The 21933-nt window shown below is 37.7% G+C and overlaps 1 protein-coding gene and 1 long non-coding RNA gene across 2 annotated transcripts in view; both read right to left on the bottom strand.

Annotated features, from left to right (window-relative positions):
- LOC121888990 overlaps nt 1-7856 on the bottom strand; it is a 37103-nt gene extending 29247 nt beyond the window's left edge. Inside the window, exon 1 of the long non-coding RNA XR_006093405.1 lies at nt 7049-7856. This is a non-coding gene — a long non-coding RNA (uncharacterized LOC121888990). The remainder of the gene's footprint in view (nt 1-7048) is intronic.
- A 1558-nt stretch (nt 7857-9414) lies between these two features.
- On the bottom strand, nt 9415-17222 carry cnpy3 (canopy FGF signaling regulator 3). The gene is given in 7 exon segments (XM_042402437.1): nt 9415-11563; nt 11566-11658; nt 11911-12028; nt 13101-13223; nt 14348-14444; nt 15641-15767; nt 16968-17222. Coding segments are annotated over 7 exon segments (876 nt in total). The 5' UTR covers nt 17071-17222; the 3' UTR covers nt 9415-11348.
- Nucleotides 17223-21933: the final 4711 nt, after the last annotated feature.

The raw sequence follows: 21933 nt of genomic DNA, 5'->3' as shown, positions 1-21933 counted from the left end.
TAATTGGCAACTATTTTTACAATCAAATAAACAATTATTTGATTGTAAAAATAGTGGGATAATAAACTCAGTGTTGTTGGGTTTTTTAGTGTTGGTTGGACAAAACATGACATTTTTCACCATTTACTCACATTCTACAGACAAACGACTATTCAAGTAACCGAGAAAACATCTGTCAGATTAAATCCATAATGAAAACTGTTTTAAAAAAGGTATAATATGTAATAATTCCACATTAAAATGTCTAAAAACAACTAGACCTATGTTATATATGTTGTTGAGTTGTGTACTTACATTATCTCAAATGTTTCCAACAATATTCAAACCCAGAGAAATCTGTAATTTAATCAAAGTAACGGACCGTTTCATTTGGTCGCCTGTCAATGGCGTCATACCTCCTCTACCAAAGAGTAAACACACACAAGATGCATACGGCGGCGCTGTGTTTGTCCGCTATAATGGCGTCTACCAAAGAGTAACTTACACACATACAAGATAATACATCGGCGTTGTGGTTGTTCCACAGAAACTGTTATAAATTGACTTTTATTCAGTTTTAAGCCACATTTTTATGATAAATTTAGGTGGTTTTTAACTATATCTTTTAGCCAGAAGAAGGATTTTAGTCATTGGACGTCTGGATCTTAAGTTATCAGAGAAATAAACTGGACAAACGTTAGCAGCAGCTCGGCTAACAGCCCCTCCAGGAAGTCCGGTGGTCACCGAACATCATCGGAGAAATATTGATTTTTTATTTTTTTTTGGGGTGAAACAGCTTTAATTAGTATTTTAACGATCTTAATCTGCGTGTACGTTTGTTTTCGGAGAGGAGGAGACCTCTGCGGATAATTCGGCTCCTGGTAAAAACAACACTGGAGTAATCGTATCTCGGTGAAGCTGGTTATTTAACAACAAAGACAACAACTCCCATGATCCCTTGCTACTTCATACCATGATCACACTCTTTTGTTATTGTTTTGATTGAGAGAGCAGCTGAAATTACATATTAAGATAACAAAATTACAGAAATACAGCGTGAACAAACAAGATGACAAAATTATAGATGTATTGATGAGGAATCTAATCAGAAGGACATTGAGCGCCTGAATGAAGCAGTTCCTCGTTTGTATTTGACTCACACTGCTGTGATGATGACGGCGACTAAACTCATTTAAAGCCAAGGTCGGGGTCTCTGTTCCTTAGAAACAAGTGGATCCTTGAAGACCTCTAATCATCAGTCAGCAATTGGATTAGTTTGATCTGTGTAAACAAAGTCATCACCGTTTTCTCCCACAGACAAACTTATCTCTTTGCTAATTGTCTAAATTGAATGAATCTGTCTGTCTAGAGGAGGAGGAGGAAGGAAGGAAGAGGGAGGAAGATGTGACATCAGGAGACAAACAACAATTCAGAATAATACTCAGAACTTTAAGCGACTAAATGTCACCCCGTCCCGCTCTCCTGCGTCTTCCTAAAGGACAACAAATGTGGCGTAAATGCAGAACGGATGCGGTTAAATGCATGCAGCGGTTGCTGCTGCTGCTGCTCCGCTCCAGCTGATGTATTTTTGGCCGCGGCCGGTGTCCCAGTTGTGTGCGGCTCCTCCTTCGGTGTTGGGAGGCAGGTGAAGGGTGTCTGGTGACAAAATGCCTGGTGTGTAGCCTATTTTCCGGGTTTTGACCTTCCCTGAATACACCGCTGTAAGGAGAACGAAGATGAATTGGAGCGCAGAGGCTGTCCACTCGGAGAAAGAAAGAAAGAAAAAAGAGAGAAACTAACTGATGGATATTAAGTGCTTGTCTCATTTTCTCTTTCTATTTGCAGTTTTATTTAACTCTCCTTCCTCGGATCAGAGTAATGGAGTGTTTGAGGTCAACTTGAGGTTCACGCTGGAGGTTTCGGACAAACAGCAGAGCAGATTGTCTGTTGTTTAACCTGCGCGACATGCAGACATAACAAACCGCCTCCAAAAACAAAATAGATGAAAATAGATTACAGTTAAAGCAGAACAAGAGAGAAAAAGATTTAGATTTTTAACCTCTGCAGCTCCAGACGTGATGCTGTTTTGTTTTCAAAGAGGTCGTGAAGGGTTAGAATATCAGATTTGATCTCCATCTCCTCCACACACACACACATACAAGCGCCGTTCTTCTTCATCTTACTGTTAAACACTTCCTGGTTTCATTTGTAATTCTCTCCATTTTCTTCCTTTTTCTTCTGTCGTCTCCCTTTGTGTCACGTTGGGGGTCGTATCTTCCAGCGGTGGAAGAGCAGGGTGACACCGTGTTGCTACGGCTCGAGACGTGTTGATGTGAACAGGTTTGAGGTTGTCGGGCGACGGAGCTTCTTTTTGTTAGCATCAACTGAACAATTAACCTCGAAATATGACATTACTTTACTAAAGCTACTACTGAAGTATGTTTGGCTTTATTGGACAGTTAATGATAATATAGAGAGGAGCAAAGAGAAGGAGGGGTATGACACCGATAAAGTTTATTTTTCAACTGTAAAAGGTCCTGCACATACATTTATTGATCACAACCTTATAAAAAAAATGTTATGGGTTGTGTTGAGAAAGTTAATATCAATATCGGTAATGTGGTATAATTTAATAAGACTTAAGATGTGCTGAAAGAAAAACTAAATGCAATGCAAATGATTATTGTTAAGGTGATAAGCATTAAGTAGACGTGTGCTGAATTATCATTATATTGAATGTAGACCTCACAGAAACTCGTGATTGATATATGAGCACAAAGTTTGTTAAAGATAATCACACTCAGAGCACTGGATGAAACTGTAAGGCATGTCCAGTTCTGCCCAAAACCTATTTTTAGGGCTCTGGGTCTGCAACAGGTGACGTAAAGAGATTATAATAGTGTAATTGGCTAGTATGAAGAGGTTGGACAGTAGGTGTGACCTATATAAGCCGAGTGGTATAAAAGAAGAGGTGCTGACCCTTTGGTGCACTGTAACTGTTCTCCTTTATTGCCGGCGTTAACGTACATTTTGCTGCTCTGAACTCCTGATGATTCTTGTTTGGACACCAAAGAGAAGTTTTTTTTCTTGAGATGATCTGAAACTTTTTCCAACTGAGATCCAAAGATTTGACACGATAGTATCAAAAATCCAATACGAGTCGGACTATAGAACCATCAAACTTTGTTTTTCTTTACAGCCTTATAGATTTAAATGTTCTAGATTGATTGATAGTTGTGAGTTGAGTGATTGATAGTTTACTCTCTACATATCATACCACTATAATGTATTGTAATGTTGTATCAGCAGCACTACTTATGGTTTTGTTAGTTTATTCAGTTGTAGAATGTTTTTGTAATATTTTAAGGTAGCAGCTCTGCAGATATCTTGATCTAAGGCATTAATTTGTTGATTATTTTCTTGATTACTTGATTAGTTGTTTCGTCCATGAAGTGTCAGAAAATGGTGAAAAATGTCAGTCAGCTGTTCCAAACAGCCCAGAGTGACGCCTTTAAATGTCTCATTTAGTCCACAACCCAAAAATATTCAGTTTATAGTCAAAGAAAACTGAAGAAACCAGAAAATATTCACATTTGAGGAGCTGCAATCAGAGAATTTGGACGTTTTTTTCTCCTTTAAAAAAAAAGACTCAAAATGATAAATCGATTATCAAAATAGCTGCATGTGTGCACATATATATAATTTACTAGTTACTGTGTAGTTCTACTGGACAGAAAATCATTTCAGAGGGCGTGTGAGACACACACACACACACACACTCAGCGGTGGGACAGATAATACCAGATGAAGATTGAAATGGGAGGAAGAATCAATATTTCCAGTCAAACGTCTGTTTCATTTTCTCCAGATTAGAGGAGACTGTTTCTCTTTGTTCCATCACTGACCAACCAACCAACCAACCAGCGTCCACACAACACCGTCCCTGTGTGTGTGTGTGTGTGTGTGTGTGTGTGTGTGTGTGTGTGTGTGTGTGTGTGTGTGTGTTCATACCAGTGTCCTCACAAGGTATGAAAAAGAGGAAGATATGGAACATGTGAAGACTCTGAAGGGTCTCCACAGGTAATATAAACGTGCGTGTGTGTGTCCACATTGTGTCTTTGTACATTCAATTTCCACCGTCCACAGTGTCCAAATAAACTGTCAACCCTGGAACGGCTGATAAAGAGTGTGTGTGTGTGAGTGTGTGAGTGTGTGTGTGTGTGTGTGTGTGTGTCACAATATTTGTCCTGTGTTATTGGAGCTCTGAGGCCACAGAGTCTTCTATAAACACCCAGCTGTGAATTATTCAACAAATAAACACATCTAACACCTTTCTCTCTCTCTCACACACACACACACGTTCACACAAAACAGCTGACGTGCATACACACATTTAGACAAATTACATATTTTTAAGATGGAACACACACAAGTGGTTGGATTTGATTGTTGAAAGGAGAAAAAGGCTGATGGGTTGAATTTACTTTGATAAGACACACACACGCACACACACTTACACACACACACATACAGTATACAGAGAGGCCATTTCATTTTGCCGCAGCTTAAGTGGATTTGGCTGTTGGTCAGTTCAGTGGAAGGTGAAACAAAAACCGTTGTTACGTTACATTCAATGACGGAGTGACACCTGCAGGTTAGACGAGGTACTGCAGGATAAATACCTGCTCTGTAAAGGTGTGTGTAGGTGTGTGTGTCACCATTATCACATTTAAAAAGAATACTTTTTTCAAAAATTATTATGTCAATGGAAGAGATTTAATTAATTAGTTAATCATGATTTATCCCACTGATAAGCCTTTTTCATTTTGACATGTCAGAGCAGGAAACAGCCAGGTGAATAAGAAGAAGAAGAAGAAAAAGAAGAAGAAGAAGAAGAACAATAGGAAGAATAATAATAATAATAATAATAATAATAAGAAGAAGAACAATAAGAAGAAGAAGAAGAAAAAGAAGAAAAAGAAAAAGAAAAAGAAGAAGAAGAAAAAGAAAAAGAAGAAGAAGAAAAAGAAGAAGAAGAAGAAGAACAACAACAATAATAATAATAAGAAGAAGAAGAAGAAGAAGAAAAGCAGCTTTTAACTCAGTTGTGTGTACTGTCTCACTAGAATGACGAAAACAATAATAGGGCTGCAAATATTGATCATTTTGATCAGCCTATTGATTAATCTGTACATTTTTTCAATTAATTAATGAATCATTTCGACTGTAAAATTATAAACAATAGTGAAAAATATTCTGTCACAGTTTCCCAGAGCCCGAGGTGACATCATCAGACTGCATCTTCAAAACTCAAAGTAAGTTAAAAATTAAAAAAAAAACTTAAAATTAGCAATTATTCTTACAAGTGTTTAATCAGTTAAGTCATTTATTTCTAGTTATAACGTCACACTCGTGAGGATTTGATGATTTTCTTTGTCTTATGTGACTGAACATCGTTGGACATTTGAAGACTGGAAGTAATTGTAACAAGAGTTTTACCAAACAATTAAATCACTTAATCAAAACTGATAATCAGCAGATGATTTCATGATGAAAATAATCATTAGTTGCAGCCCTAAATTCAATTAACAGTAACAGAAAATCCTCTCGTTTGAGAAGCTGGAACCTGCAAATGTTTTGCATTTGTCCTTCATAAATCAGGTTTAAGCAATTATCATAATAACAGACTAATCATTTCAGCTCCAAAAATATGATTATTACAGCTGGAACGCTTTCATAAGCAAGAAGTAAAATGAAAAATGAAGGAATGTACCAGAAACTACAGTCGAGAGCCAACTGAACCATTTAAAATACAAATGGCTGTAGATATAACATGTTGTGCAGCTATAATACATATAAAATGATGTTACTATTCACACTAACCAGTGTTCAGGCCTCAAAGTAACAAGCTATTATACATACAAGTTATTCTAGAGGACTTTTCACAAGAAAAACAAACAGGCAAAGTAAAGAATTAACTGCAAAACTCCCGAAGTTAATATTTTTCTACTTCCTGAAACAAAAAGCACAATGTTTCCCTGCCATATACATGTATATATATATACACACACGACCGTCCCTCTTTTTCCCTTAACCCTCATTAAAACAGTGACAAAGATAAAACAAGAACTGCATTCATAAAAGATGGAGGGAGAGAGAGAAGATACAACTAATGTAAGAAGAGAAAGCTGCTTTCAGGAGAGGAAGGTGCAGAAACAGCAGACAACAGGAAAAAACAAGGAAAACAGTTGCACATATGTAATCAATAACCTCCTTAATACCATCATTATCAATAGATGAGAGACAGGAATAATGTTAGTTTTGTTTAGGGCCTCCACATCTCTAAATACACCCCTAATATATAACAACACACCTACACACACACACACTGCAAAAACAGCAAAATCGTATACTATAAGTTATCTATTAATATGGTCAGAGCCACAGAAACAACTGTACAATAGTACTACTACACCTGCTGAGTTTACTTGTGCTACTGATTGGTTTTTTCCATTAATTGATTAATCATTCAGACCATTAGATCTGGAGCCAACGTGACAAATTACATTTTACAGTCGAAAACACAAAAGAGAAAAGCAACAAATCCTCAACTTTGAGAAGCTACAGACATGTAATGTTTATCATCTGTGCTTGAACAGTTAACTAGGGCTGCAATTAAAGATCTATCACTTTCTCCATTGATCGTTTTGTCTATCAAATGTCACAGAATTATGAAAATTGCTCGTTCTTTAATATCTTGTTTTGTCTCATCAGAGGTTAAAAAAAAATACAAAGAAATTAATTTTACTGTCAAGTATGACACAGAAAAGCATCAAATCACTTTTAAGAGGCTGCAACCAGCAAATGTTTGGCATTTTTACTTCATAAATGACTAAAACGATTATTTGATTATCAAACAGTTGACGATTAATTTTCTGTCAATCGATTAATTGACTAATTGTTACAGTGCAACAATTAACTCTGTTAACTGATGAATCTACTAATCATTTTAGCCCTGAAGTCAACCTACAAAGGAAATCTACCAGATAAAACAGCTTAAATTACTCACCTGATGATCAGGAAGTGATGGTCCGATGGTTCAGTCAGTTCACCAGTCTGCATATCACACATCAGGTGTTTATCAGACAGGTGAGAGGAATGACGTACAGTCTGTCACGTATGGCGACCACCATTAACGGTCACTAGCAGACATTCAAAGCTTCAATAAGTGATGAAAAGTTTTTCTCCTCTGAGTTGTCAATCAGGCCTCTAATCAGCTCTGGTCCTCTGCAGCAGGTGGAAAGTGAGTGTTGGCAGGTTGTTTTGGGGCTCATTAGCGGCCATGTTGGAAAAAAGCAGGAAAACAGTTGATGTAGGTTGGATTTAAACTTTTTTCTCCTCCTTGCTGCGTCATTTTGTAACAAAAGTAAGCAAAGTTTTGCCTTTATACACACTTGAGCTCCATTATAGGCGACTGAGCTAATTAAATTAGCGTCATTTAGGCGCCGCTGTGCGTTCAGGATCATTAGATCCACTGATGAACCTTTAACCTTCGCTTAACTCCGCCCTCCTTAGTTACCGTTGCCATGGCAGTGAAGCTTTCCTCGTTTCCAACACTTAAGGCTGATTTATGGTAGGTCGCTGGACACTTTTCCTTTCCTGTCTCGCACCTGCAGACATTTATGTCGCTGATACCTTCATATTTTGTCTCGCAATGTGATTGGCTAGTGTTACTACGTTGCCATGGAGATTGTAGTTTTCACTGACCTTCCTTGTTGATGTTTTGGTCTGTAACTTTAGATAACTTGTAACGTCCTTGTTTATTTAGTCCCGGTTGGGATGATATAATGTAAATAAACAAGTCGGCTGGAGGATAATGTCTGGTTACCATGGAGACACCAGAAACCTTTCACTGAAGCGGAAATTGAAAACGTCGCGCGACTCTTTGATTTCTGTCGAGCGACCTGCCGTAAATCAGCCTTTTTATGGAGAATTAATCACTAAAAGTTCACAGTAGTTTCTGAAGAAATTAGTTCTTGATTTAAGACACATGTAAACAAAAACAGTTTATATTTTTTCCAATGAAGGTTGAAACTGGAGCTGATAAGCTGATAAATGTCGTTTTTTTTTCAACTGTAAGACAGGTTCACATTTTTCAAGTGTGTCCTAAACCAGCAGTCAGGTGTCCATATGAACAGTGAAAGAGGTTTTCATCGCTGTAATCATTCCTCCTGTTCATACTGGATATGAAAAGATCCTTCAAATGTGCTTTCAATGTAAGTGATGGAGGCCAAAATCCACAGTGTGTCCACACAGTCATTTAAAAGTTGATGTGAAGCTTATATGAGTCTTCATCAGTCTGAGTTAGTCATATCAAGTGGATATCTGACACATTTACAGTCTTTTTAGCATCAAATTCCCTCTTTGTGTTTCCTTGTTGAGCTGCGGTGGAAGTATAGTAACAAAAAGAGGAACTTTGACACTAAAAAGACTGTAACGTTGAAAGAGATCTACTTGATTTGACTCATTTGGACGCTGAAGCTTCATATTAGCTTCACATAAACTTTTAAATACATTTTTGCAAAGAAGGAGGACTGTGGATTTTGTCCCCCATCACTTACACTGTAAGTGCATTATGAAAGGATCTTCTAATGGTCAGTATGAACAGGAGGAATGATTACAGCAAGAAAAACATGTTTAATGTTCATTTGGGATCCTGTTTTAAGACACACTTGAAAAATTGTGAAACTGTCCTTTAATCCCTTTAATCCACTGAAAGAAAATTGTTCTTAATATATACAAACAATAAGTCCAGATTCTCCCAGCAATACCTCAAAAAAAGTCTCATTTTATCAATTTAAAAGATGAATTTTACAGTTTAGGAAATACATTTATTCACTTTCTTGCTGAGAGTTTGAGCAGACTGATATCACTCTTATGTCACTGTGTAACATAAAAGCTTCTTCTTGGAAGTTAGAAATATTTTACTATTTTTCTGTCATGTTGTGAACAAAGTAACATGAAAAACACAGTTTGAACACATTTAATTAACACACTTGTTATTTAAAAATCTGCTCCTGTGCTGTTTCAGATCTGACATATTATAGCTTCAGAAATGATCTTATTTAAACCCTTTTTTGGATTTAAGGAAAAAACAAACTATAAAATAATAAAAATTAATAACCCACATTTTCTAAACATCCAACATCTTATACTGCTGCTAAAAACAAACTCTCTGCCTCCCTTCAGTGGTCACAAGTGAACATTACACCTGCTGGATAATTTATTGTTAATTAATAATGTAAAGTTTTCATGATGTCGTTGTTGTGAAGCATTTAAAGGCTGCAACGAAACTCCGGAGATTTTCATTGTGAATAAATTTACTCTGAAAACGAGACGTTTAACACAGAAACAATCATTTATAAGACATCAACAGAGTTTTTCAAAGCTGTTTATTGATCCACTGATGTGTCAGCTCAAGGTTTCAAACAGCGACTCAAATCCAACACAGCCAGCGTTTTACTTCAGCATAAAAATCTGTAGAAACACACACACACACACGCACACACTTGAGAAAAAATGCAAAAAAACACACACACACACAAACCTTCATCGTCGGCTCGGCAGTTTAACAAGCACACACACACACAAACACACACCTGAAATAGCAGCTTTTGTACAGCACACACAAAGAAACAAACAAACAAAAGCATAAAACACATCACAGGAACACAAATCTCTAACATGTTAACGAGGTACCTCATGTTGTGTTTACTCATTAAAGGGGAATTTCACTGAAACTGAAACCTTTAAAAAAAAAAAAAAAAAGCTGAAAATACAATAATCTAATCTGCTGAGATGTTTAAACATCTGATTTCTGAACAGTCAGTTTCTTATACTGATAGAAAACACTGAAAAATATCATAATATTTCAAATATCACACAGAAAAGCAACTCTATAGAAGAACGTTGACTGTCCATCAACTCATTCTGAGCATCTTCAAAGATCTTTAAAGTGTATTAAATCAAAACAGATTATTGATAATGTACCGATTATCAGGTGGAATGAATATTTCTGTAAATACGAGGCTTTTAAAAACAGCAGAGATGTGAAGAAAGAACACATAAATTCACATTATAAAGGAGAAACAGCATGAGCCACACTTCAAATTACATCAACATAAAGACACAATGAAATAATAATAAAAAACAAACAAGCATCAACTCAAACTAACATCGTCCAACAGCTGATGGACACTTCAGGAATCCAGTGTTGGTGTTTTCAGGGCTGCAACTTATCATTTTTCAATTAATAAATTAATATTTTATTCTACAAAACATCAACAAATAATAATAAAAATGCCCTTCATTGTTTCCCAGAAGTCTTTACATTGATTGTTTTGTTTGACCAACAGTCCAAAACACAAAGAAATTCAATTAACAATTAAATAAAAGCGAGAAAAGCAGCAAATATATTTAAGATACCGTTTTTGCTTGATAAATGATTAATGATTCATCCAAATTGTTTTGAAGCGTGTTTACAGTTTTAGCGACGTCATTGTGTTCCCAGATGTTTGCAGTTAACTGGAAGCGTTTAGTGATATTATAACCAATAGAAACACGGCATTAAAGTATTAAAATAAGTAATAAAGCAGAATTATCCCTTAAAGCAGAGACAATGTTAGTAAGGGTGCCTGCAAGTTCAAATCAACATTAGTTTGAATTCCAGCTGAAATGGAGGTGAAAATGTCAAACGACCAAACACGTTAGTTTGGATTATGGGTTCTTAAAAAAGGTCTTTGCACGCCAAGTTTGTTTTTTTTCCGTCCGAAATTGTCGCACGTTAAAAAATAAATACGTTGTGTTGATCGCGTTTATTATGCACCGACTCCAAAAGTTTCGTCCGTCGTTAAAGTTTTCGGAGCAGGTTCGATTTTCTGCGTTTACAGAGTTGTTTGACCGCTCAGAGCCACCGTACACGCAAACGACACAGCCTGGAAACACTGATACCGTCAGCTCTAGCAGAGACTGTGTGGTTCTTTTTTCTTTAAAGAAATTTAGATGAAAAATCATCTTCACTGCTTGACGACTCTGTTTTGCTTTGTATTGCAAATTTTCGAATATAGTAATAAAACACATCGGACTCAGTGTGAAAGGTTTCTGTGCGTAACCATTTTTGTCAGATGACGGATTTAAAAAAAACGGACTCGGTGTGCAAAGACCTCAAATCTTAAAACACTAAGAACCTGCAACAAGCTCAGACCGTCCAAAAATAAACTAAAACGAAGACTTTTAAAAAACGGCGTGTAACAGTACGAGAGCTCATCTCAACCTCAACAAGCTGCTTTTTACTAAGAGTTTAGTTTCGTCTAGTAGAGCTGATCCAGGTCCGGACCGGGGCTCACAGCTCCGTCTTCTGCCCGGACAGAAGCACCTGCGGCTGGATCTCCTCGTCCGAAGACATCCCTCCGTCCATCTTCTCCGCCGGAGCCTTTCCCTTTTTCTTCTTCTTCACTTTCTTCTCCTTCTTCTTCTTGGTCGTCTTCTCTCCCTCCGAGCTGCCGTCTCCTCCGTCCGCTCCCTTCTTCCCTCCCTTCTTCTTTTTCTTCTTCTTCTTGTCCTCAGCGATGGCTGCCGGGTCTCCCTTCTTCCTTGCGGACCACTCTTCTTTCAGGCAGGCTGGACGGAGGAGAGAGGAGAGAGAAGAAAGGGGAAGAGAACGTGATGAAAAGCATGTGATGGAATGAGAAGGAGGGAGGGACAAAAGAGAAGAAGAAGGCGAAAATACACAAAAAAAACAGGAAATAGAAAATAAATAAACAAAAACAGAGAAAAGGAAAACAAGGCAATGGACAGGAAATGATGGAGAGACACGGCACGATGGGAAAGAGGGACATTATGTGTGTGTGTGTGTGTGTGTGTGTGTGTTACCTGTGTCTTGTCCTTTGAGAACATGTTTCTCACACAGATATGTGGTCAAGTCTTCCTCCTGGCTTCCTTTGTACCAGTCCTCAATCACGTCCTCATACTGCTCCACCAACACGTCACACTGACACACACACACACACACACACATTTTTAGTAAATTAACAATGAATATTAAGTACTTAAAAGTTTTGTTGGTTGTTTTGTGACTATGTTAAAATCACCAAATAACATTTTTTTGCCTCAAGGGGTGCACAGTTAACTCGGCAGCGACACATTTCTCTGTTTTGTATTTCTCTGTTTAGCATCTTCAGGTTATGCTAACCCATTGTTGCTAACTTTGGAGCTAACCCCCTTCACTTGTCCAGCATTTGGGGAAACAACAGACGTGACTTTTTAGCATTTATTAACCGACACACTGTTGTCTGTACTGTACTGACAACTTACTGCTAACCTTTTCCTCTGCCCCGTCACTTCTCTGCCCCTCGCTCTTTCCCGCTCGCTACGCAAACATACTCCTTGACGGAGCAACGCTACCAGTGGTTTCCCAGGCAACGGCAGAGGTTGACTCACGTACCGGAACAGCGCTGCTCAGAGACTCCCAAACGCTGTCGATTTCCGAATGAATGAATAGTCATTCGGAAATTAAATATTAAAAAAAAAATTTTTGGCCTGGCGGGGGTTCTCGTTGTGTCATTATGGAGAAACACAGATTCAGTAAACGTTCAGTAAACGTTGAGTACAGTTAGACCCAGCGGTCCCCGTTAGGTTGGGCGAGTTCAAAGTTGTGAAAACAACGGGGGTGTTTTGAATACACCCCCGTTGTTTTAACAGGTAATTTGTTAGTCTGTCCCTCCCGCCGCAGGAAATAATGGATTCATCCTAGAAAGCTGTTGATGTAGCACTTTTCTCCTTATGAAAATAACACGGAGATTATTCGACCAATGAGAATTTAGTCGGATGAGAGCATATCGACCAACTAATCGACCAGTCGACCAGCAGACTACAGCCCTAATACTTTAGTATTTGTTTGCTTTTTCTTTGTAATTGCTAATTATGTGAAGTTCACATAACAGTGATGATTTTAAGTGGAACAAGTTCAACCCTCAGAGTCAGTATAAAACCATTTTGATATAAAAAAAATATCTAAATATTTTCTCAGGTGTGTTTATTTGATCTCAGTACATTAAGAGCACCTGTTTCTTCAGGTCGGCCACTTCTGCTGAAGTCTCGTTCCACAGCTCGAAGGGAATATCCATCACTACGTTCACTCCTTTATTCACCAAACCATGAAGGGTGGAGAAGGTCTCTGACATGCCCTGAACACACACACACACACACACACACACACAATAATAGTGTAATAGTGAGAAAAAAAGTCGGACACAAACTTTCCTGGAACTTGTACAATCTGGCTTTTCATTTATAAATATTTTTAATAGCAGATGTGAATCAAATTCAAGCTGTTTGTCATGACGACCAGCAGCATCTGTAAACATCTGCAAACATGTGTAACTGTTGACACTGAGTCATAAAGTTATAAAGATCTCTCAGATGAGCAGAAACAAACATTCGGAGCTGTGGGTCACTTTATTCTCATGTAATGTGAGTTTTAATGATCATATTGTTTAATGTTGTTACTTGATGTTTTGGGGAGAGTTCAGTAGAGTTTTTAGAGCTTCTGACTGAAAACAGCTGCTCGCTGCATGTGAAGAGGAAGCTGATTGTTCTACGATGCTTCTAAATAAAAACGCTCAGACACAGTAGACTTCCAATACACACACACACATTTTCTTCTTCTTCTTCTTCTTACCGTAAGATGATTTTACTTGTAGGCCTCTCATACAGATGTTTGAATATGTTATGTAAATGTGTCTCTATGGCAACTTCACGTCAAGTTCAAATCAAAGAAAATTAGTCATATGAACTCAAAGTATCAAAACAACAAAACGGTAATAAAGAAGCGTTTAAGCTCTCGCTGCACCGCACGTACACCACGTCCTGGCTGGTATCAGTCTCAGCCAATCAACTACGGCCAAACTATGCTCAAAAAAAATAAACAAAACAAAAGAAAAACGAGCTCAAACACTGATGAGAGTCAGTAAATATTTACTTATAAATCACTTTCCATAGTAACAACAAGATTTTTATTTACAAAACAGAAATAATATCAACAAAATACATTTTACAAAAACAGCAAAGTTGTTCTTTGTGGCTTCATCACTACGACGTCATCCACATTAAACTTTCAGCCTTACACATTACAAATAAAAATATTGTTTATAGAAATAACTGTTCTCACTTTAAACGCTCTAGAACAAAGAGTTTTAATAGATCCATAAATAACTCAGATCAGATCAAACTTTGTTAAAATGTAACTTTGCTCATTAAACTGCAGTTAAACAGCTTACAGACAAAAACAGACACACAGTGACAGACTGACCTTGGCGAAGCGGTTACTGCCGGTTCTCTCTTTGTGCAGATTATATTCCAGCAGCCTCTGACACACATTTTCTACAACCTCGATGAATCTGAGGTCTCTGAGGGAGAGAGAGAGAGAGAGAGAGAGAGAGATTCAGAGTAAGTGCAGGTTTCAGATCAAACCTTGACCGTGTTTGTGACGGACTCTGAGCTGAGTTCAAGTGTTCTGCTGGACGATGAGTTCAGATCAGTGAACATCAGAGAGCTGGTGAACTCTGACTCGGTCCTGAGGATAAAAGGCGGTTTCATGATGTTTATCCAGCGTGTTCCTGTTGAACGCTGTCAGCACTACATGTGACTCTGAGCCAAAACGTCTCACTCTGTGCTGTTACACATCCAAATATATATTGCAATACAATAGAAAAGGATGAAACGTCAGTCCTGACTGGTTCAACACAAAGAGCTGAATGTGTAGTTCAGTCTTACATAATGAGAGGTGACAGTTGATATAATGGACAGAATTTGATGACAGACAGAAGGATTAAACTGTGTTAGATTCCCGTTATATAACAGCTGTAGAGCAAAAACAAATGTGTCTACTAGCACGGTGGATTTTAGATATTTTAAGTGTATGCCAATCATTTAAATTGCTCCTATAATACAAAAAAACACTGAGAAAAAGGAAAAGAAGCCGTCAGATGCAGAAAAGGCTTGAACCAGCATCTTATCTGGATTTCTAAGTTTAGCGTTCTTCCTCTGCAACATCAAAATGAACTTTTAAAAAAAAAAAAAAGGCAGAAATATCATCTTTTTTACTCCATGCATTCAGCTCTAACCCTTCCATGGAGCCTACGTTACCCACAATGCCATTTTTTTAGCTCTATCTGGAGCTACAAAAAGCTTTATTCAACTTTTTTCCCCCCCCACGTATGCAGTAGAGCTCCTTCAGTCCGGTGGAGTGCTGCCCTTTAATGCTCTTTTACCGAGTTGAAGAATACTTGAGACTCAAAGACGCGCTGGAATCTCTGGAGTTCTTTTATCACTTGAACAGCAGTTCAACGGTTTCCTTGTTCTATAATGAGAACCTCCACAGGAACTGAACTTGACCGAGTTCCTGTCCCCGCTGCCTGAACGAGCAAGTGAGAGACTGAAAAAGATCCAGAATCATACCAGCAAACTCTCTCACACTCAGCAGGGCTGGAGGTTTCATTTCTGCTGTCATGCTGTCACATTTGTGAGTGAAATTACCCCCAAAATAAAAAGACTTATCATAAAACATCTCCCCACATATATACACACACACACACACACTTACGACTTGACGTATTTGATTGGCGGCGCTCCCTTGCTGTCTATGAAGCGGTAGTTCCTGTCGATGACCTCCTTCGTCTTCCCTGTTTCATCGAACGCCGACTTCATCTCGATACTGACGAACTTACAGACTGAAAATAGAGAGAGACAGTTGTCGTTCTTCTGATCTGAACACTTATAAATATATTTCCTTTGTCAAATACTAATCCTGAAACTTCTAATCCTAAGTTATTTGCCTTTTTAAGTTTACAGACACATGGTGAAATGTGCAAAAAGTTGAGCATCCCTACAGAAGGCCAGTGTTCATATTAAAAGGTGTTTTGACCTCATTAAGGCCTGCAGTGGTTCCAGGATGTTCTGTCATTAATCTACTGAGCCCTCTGACAGGTGACACCGTTCTCCAACCCTGAAATAACCTTTAAAGACCTTTAAAACTGCCTTTGAGTCCTGTTCTAGTCCAGATACTCACTGCAGCTGGACCCGACCTCACAGTGTATCTGCTCAGGATAAAGTAGAGTGGCTCAGTTGATCTGAACACCACCATCATCATCATCACTGTTTATCTAGTTAACTGGTCTAGTGCCCAACACCCACTAAAGCTTAATGCAACCCTCCAAAACAAGCTACGTTCACCTCTATCTATCACATCATTATTTGACATCAGCTCACAACATGTTAAACTATAGAAGCTAAAAATGCACCAATATCCACCTGACCAGTTCTATTACTTCTGTTATATTTATTCTTTATATTTGAGTTAGTTTATTGAGTTATTGTATATAATTCATCCTTTAATTGTTTCTTTTACCTCGCTGTTGGCTGCTGTAACAGTTTCATTCCACTCTGGGATTAATAGAGTATCTTTCTATCCATTAATGAATTAGAAATAATAGCTTTGGCCAGTTAAACAAGCAGAAGCTTTTTAGAGGATATTGTTGAGATCTATGATTAGATATACACATAAATTAGACCAAGAGCCCCCATTTAATAAGATTTTGTCCCAGGATCCCATCTAGATATGTAAAAAATGAGCAAATACCATGAGCAAAATTGTCACAGATTCTGTCATTATGTTACTTATAATGAAAATAAATTATTCCCCTTTTCGCTGGGGACCCCTGGAAGGTCCCCGGACCCCACTTTGAGACCCACTGCTCTAACACACACATGTAAACAGAGGTTAGTCTGACAAACAGCCTCGGGCCTCGTCTCACTGTGAGACACCACAAAGTAAAATTACAGTAAAATATCTGTTTCTCCCTCTCTTGTGGACCTCTGAAGGTCCTCGGACCATGTCTTGAGAACCAGACGCTGCTAGCTGGAGCCGTTACCTTCACATTTGTTAGGAAGATGAACCCAGTCGTCGTCCGCTCCTTTCTGAGCCGCTCCGGCCCCCGAAATTATCAAGAAAAACGAGCACGCTGCTAAAATCATGTCGTCGGCTCCGTCTGACTCTTTATCTGATTAGAAGTGTCGTTTTGTACTCTTAAGAGGCAGCAAATGAGCGTTTTCTTCCCGTTTTCACATCCTCCTGTGGTTCATCACAGCTGCAAATATCTAAAAGTACTCACTTCCGCTTTGGGCGAGACGCACTCTCGCTACGGACCAATCAGAGAGATAGAAGTGGCAGCAGCTGGACCAATCAGAGGCGGAGGAGGGTCAGAGAGGAAGAAAATCTAAAGCGGTATCACTCTGCGCCTGTTTTATGATGCAAGTAAAAGGAACTGAAACTTTCATTCATTTACTAAGTAAACATGTTAAAACAACAGTATGAACAGCTGTTTAAAGGTTGACATGAGCCCAAAACAACCAAGTAAATCATAACATTATAACAACATATTGAAAAATAAGTTAATTATAATGATTCTTATTAAGAGAAAATATCCTAAACAGTATTTCTATACTGTCAATAATGATACTATTATATAAGCTATTAGGGACTGTACTAAAGTTATTAGTTGGTGAGTGGGGGTCAGAAAATGAAGAGGATTAATGTATTTATTTTTTCCTTTTACTACAGGGGGTGTAACCTAAATTTTTGGGAGAGCAGTATATAATTTAAACCTTCCCTTGTGAGATGTATTGTGTGGAAATCGGGGGTTGGGTGACAAAAAATGTAGAGTTAACAACCTCAGCAACATTTTGGCAACTGCTAATCCCACTTCTAATATGTGATTTGGCGACTATGTGAAAATTATTGTTTCTATTAACAATTCATGTTTAAATATGAAATCACTATCTTGATTTCTTTATGTTCTTTCAATTAATAATGCTGAAATGAATTATACCAATTCAATATGGGGGAGGGTGTTGCAATTTTTCTCTTAGTCAAGGGGAGAAAATATTAATAATGCTGAGGAGGCCTTGCCTTTTTAAAGAAAGGAAAAATGATTCACCCAAAAAATCTTGTCCAGTCCACTAGGTAGTTGTAGTTATTTTTATTCCTGTACACAACAAAGAAAACAAACATTTCACAAAACTTCTGGTGCTTTTCAGGGTTTCATACTTTCTTTATTCATTCATCAGAGGCAGCACATAATTAACATCAACTCACCAGATTTAGCCAAAAGGCAACATTTCCACCTGCAGTCCCTGCATGTTCCATAACAGCATTTTTTAAAATCAAACTTAAAATATGGTTAAAACATACTCAGATATCATGAATTATGTTTTTTTACTGATTAACTCTTTATCAGTTAATATCTTTATATCTGACAGATTGTACTGTTTCTTTAAGATTTTTAGGACAAACAGTTGTTATACATTTTCTCCAGTTTTTTTTGAGGTGTTTTAAACACACAATATGTAATTTTCTGCTGTTAGGGGTCTCTCAATCAAATTAATAACAAAAGACGGAGTTTGATGACATCATGAAGTAGTGTGGGGTCATGGGAGTTGTTGTCTTCATTGTTAAACCACCATAACCATCATCAGCTTCTCCCGTTCTCCCGATCATTCAGGAGGTTTTTACCAGGAACCACATTATCTGGTCTCCTCCTCTCCAGAACAAATGATTAAAACTGGTAAAAACACTGAATAAAGCAGTTTCTCATTAAAAATCAGTGTTTCTCTGATGCTGCTCGGTGGACACAGGAAGCTGCTAGCCGAGCTGCTGCTAACGTTTGCTCAGCTTGTTTCTCTGATAACTTAAGATCCAGATGTCTGATGACTAAAATCCTTCATCCAGTTAAAAGATATAGTTAAAAAACAACCAAGCTCTAAAAAGTGTATCATAAAAATGTGAGTTGAAACTGGATAAAAGTCAATTTATGACAGTTTCTGGCAGACAAACACACTGCTGAAACCAAATTAACCAAACCAAATTAAACGGACCATTACCTGGATTACAATCACAGATTTCTCTGGATTTGAACATTGTTGGAAACATTTGAGATAATGTAAGTACACAAGAGGTCAACTTTCACATTTTAATGTGGAAAAGTTACATATTAGGCCTTTAAGACATGTCAGGAATACGGGTTGAGTTCACCCAGCACATTTACATTGATATTGTTATAATGTCAAAGTGGATTAATGTGCATTAACGTGCACAAATAAACATATAAATAAATAAATAAATCAACTTGAAACTTACAGTAGACTAGAAAGTGGGCAAAGCCTTTAGTAACGAGTGGTTCCTCTTCTCTGCTGATTATCTTTGGACTCAGTTGTCTTGTAATCTTCAGTTTCATCCAACAGAGGGAGCCAAGCACATACCTAAAGCTCAGTAAATTACCAGATATTATGCAACATTGAACTGAAAACAAATGCTCAGCAATCCCATCTATCTATCTATCTATCTATTGATCTTTCTATCTATCTATCTATCTCTGGAAATATCATCTGCATATTCTTTCTTGGGTTATTGACAGAGTGAATCAGTAACAGCTCTGTGTAGCTCTGCCACAACCTTTCACCTCTGACCTTCATATGTGTGGAAATAATAGGGACTATACAGGGATCAATTTATATTAGCTCATTACCCCCTTTGTGTGTCGTGTCAGCATTATCTGCTCAGAGAAACGTACAGTTATCACATTCTTGATATGCCAACGGTGACGCATACGCTGACATTTGATTGGTTCGGGGTCACTGAACATGATTATTTAGCCAATAGCCCGGGACCAGCTGCACGCCACATGCAAATAAGCGTGAGTGAGTGTTTATACGTGTGAAAGGTTGATAGTGAAGGTGAAAAAACCCTACCACAGCAGGATTATACAAAAACAGGAGAATTTTTACATTTTAAAATAACATTTATTGATAGTACCTACAGTACACACAGCAAAGAAACTATGGTGTAATTACTAGAGGTGTGCCCGAATACAAATACATTATTCGGCAAAGCACAAATAGTGGGTTTTATACGAATATTTGTTTCATTCAAATATTTAAAAAATTATTTGTTGGGGGTGTTCCCCAGAGATAAAGTTGAGCTACTGACACAAGCAAAGTGCTCTCAACAGACTCTCCATAACCTGTTGTTTCCCTTCTCCTTTCCACAAAGTTAGGTTGTAAAAAATAGGCAATAAATGAAAAGTGCAAAGCAAGAATCACCTTTGAAGTTCCTTCCTACACATTGCACAGTGTGCTGTCTCTGTGTTATGGATGTATAAATAGGTAGAGGTCTGTCTGCATGAGGTGATGAGTAAAGTTTTAGCTCAGTCGTCAGCTCAGTCGTCTATGATCTGGGAGACTCCAGTTCAAGACCCGATGTGGGGACCTCCTTCATAAGGTAGTTTATTCATGAACACTTATTGTAACACTTTAATTTTCTAAAATTAAAAGTGTCATAAGAACAAAAACAGGATTTTTAAGCCTCTTTCCACTTTTATTTGAATACAGATACAAATCATTTTGCTGCCTCAACAAATACAGATACAAATACAAATACTGGGATCTCTGCACATCCCTGGTAATTACAATCCTATCATAGAGAAAATCAATCAATATCCAGAACTGTCGATATCCAATGGTTCAGCTAACATAGGGACTGTGAGTCTCTTCATCTGAGTGAAAGTGATACTGTATCTTTCACCCAGAGGTGGTGAAAGTGCCATTGATCCCTTGAAAAAAAAGATAGGAATTGACTTTTGGTGACTGACGGGGAAAAATAACTCCAAGAATCTCTATAAACAACTGAAAGCATGTTGAGGATAATTTGCATTCATCTGTATCACACCAGTAGTGTTTCAGTTCAATTCAATTCAAATGTATTTGTATGAAACCATCTCATACAAAAGCAGTTCAAGGTGCAAAAACATGCAAATAAACAGAAACATCCATGCATACTGCAAATACACATAAAAACACACATACATACTGTGCAAATACGATTTGTTCATTTAAGAAAAAGCTCGAGTGAAAAGGAAGGTCTTCAGTTTGGTTTTGAAAGTGAAATACAGTGTCGGAGCAAGTCTAAATTCAGCCAGCAAGCTGTTCCATTCTTTAGGTGCATAAATACTGAATGTCGTCTCACCAGACTTTAAGAGTGCTCTCAGCACATGGAGGAGATTTCCACCTTGTGACGGGAGAGATCTGCTGGGGTTATAAACTGACAGCATGTCTGGGATGTACTGTGGAGCCAGACCAGCGAGTGCTTTGTAAACCGAAAGGAGGATTTTGAATTTTATGCTGGTAGACAGTGGAGGTTTCAGAGGACTGGAGTTATGTGGTGTGACTGAGTTCTGGATAAGCTGTAATCTATGGATTGTTTTGTTTGGAAACAGAGAATTGCAATAATCCAGCCTGCTCATGACAAATCCATGCATGAGTCTCTCTGAGTCAGATTAGGAAAGAATTGGGAAAGTATTATTAGTGTTCATTCTTAGGAGGCAAATTACTAAAACCCCGTCACATAAATCCTTCCACTTCCTGTCTTCTCTGTCTCAAAAGGATATGTTGAAGTGTTTTTTCACTCCTTCCACCATGTTTTTGTAACCAAATTATGATTTAACATCAGTACGTTTTGAGGAGTTTGAACATTTCAAATCATGGCTTGCATCCTTTTTTTCATTTATTCTTCTTTTATTTCATCTTTATTTATTAATTTTTTTGTTTTTATACATTTTTTTTGTTGTATACAGTATGTGCGACATAATACATAATGTGTATTTGTTCTTTTTATGCCTGTCCTTATAAAGCACTTTGTAAGTGCTGATTTTGATAAGTGCTATATTATTTTATTATTTATTTTTATTGTTATCATAACTATTATTTTCCTTGTACTTTAACACAGTTGCGAAGTGGGAATCAAACACTCGGTACGCTATGACCTTGTCAGCACTCAACTATGAT

The sequence above is a fragment of the Thunnus maccoyii genome, chromosome 22 (assembly GCF_910596095.1).
Source record: "Thunnus maccoyii chromosome 22, fThuMac1.1, whole genome shotgun sequence".
In the NCBI taxonomy this organism is placed as follows: Eukaryota; Metazoa; Chordata; class Actinopteri; order Scombriformes; family Scombridae; genus Thunnus; species Thunnus maccoyii.
This window is presented reverse-complemented; position numbering and strand designations above follow the sequence as displayed.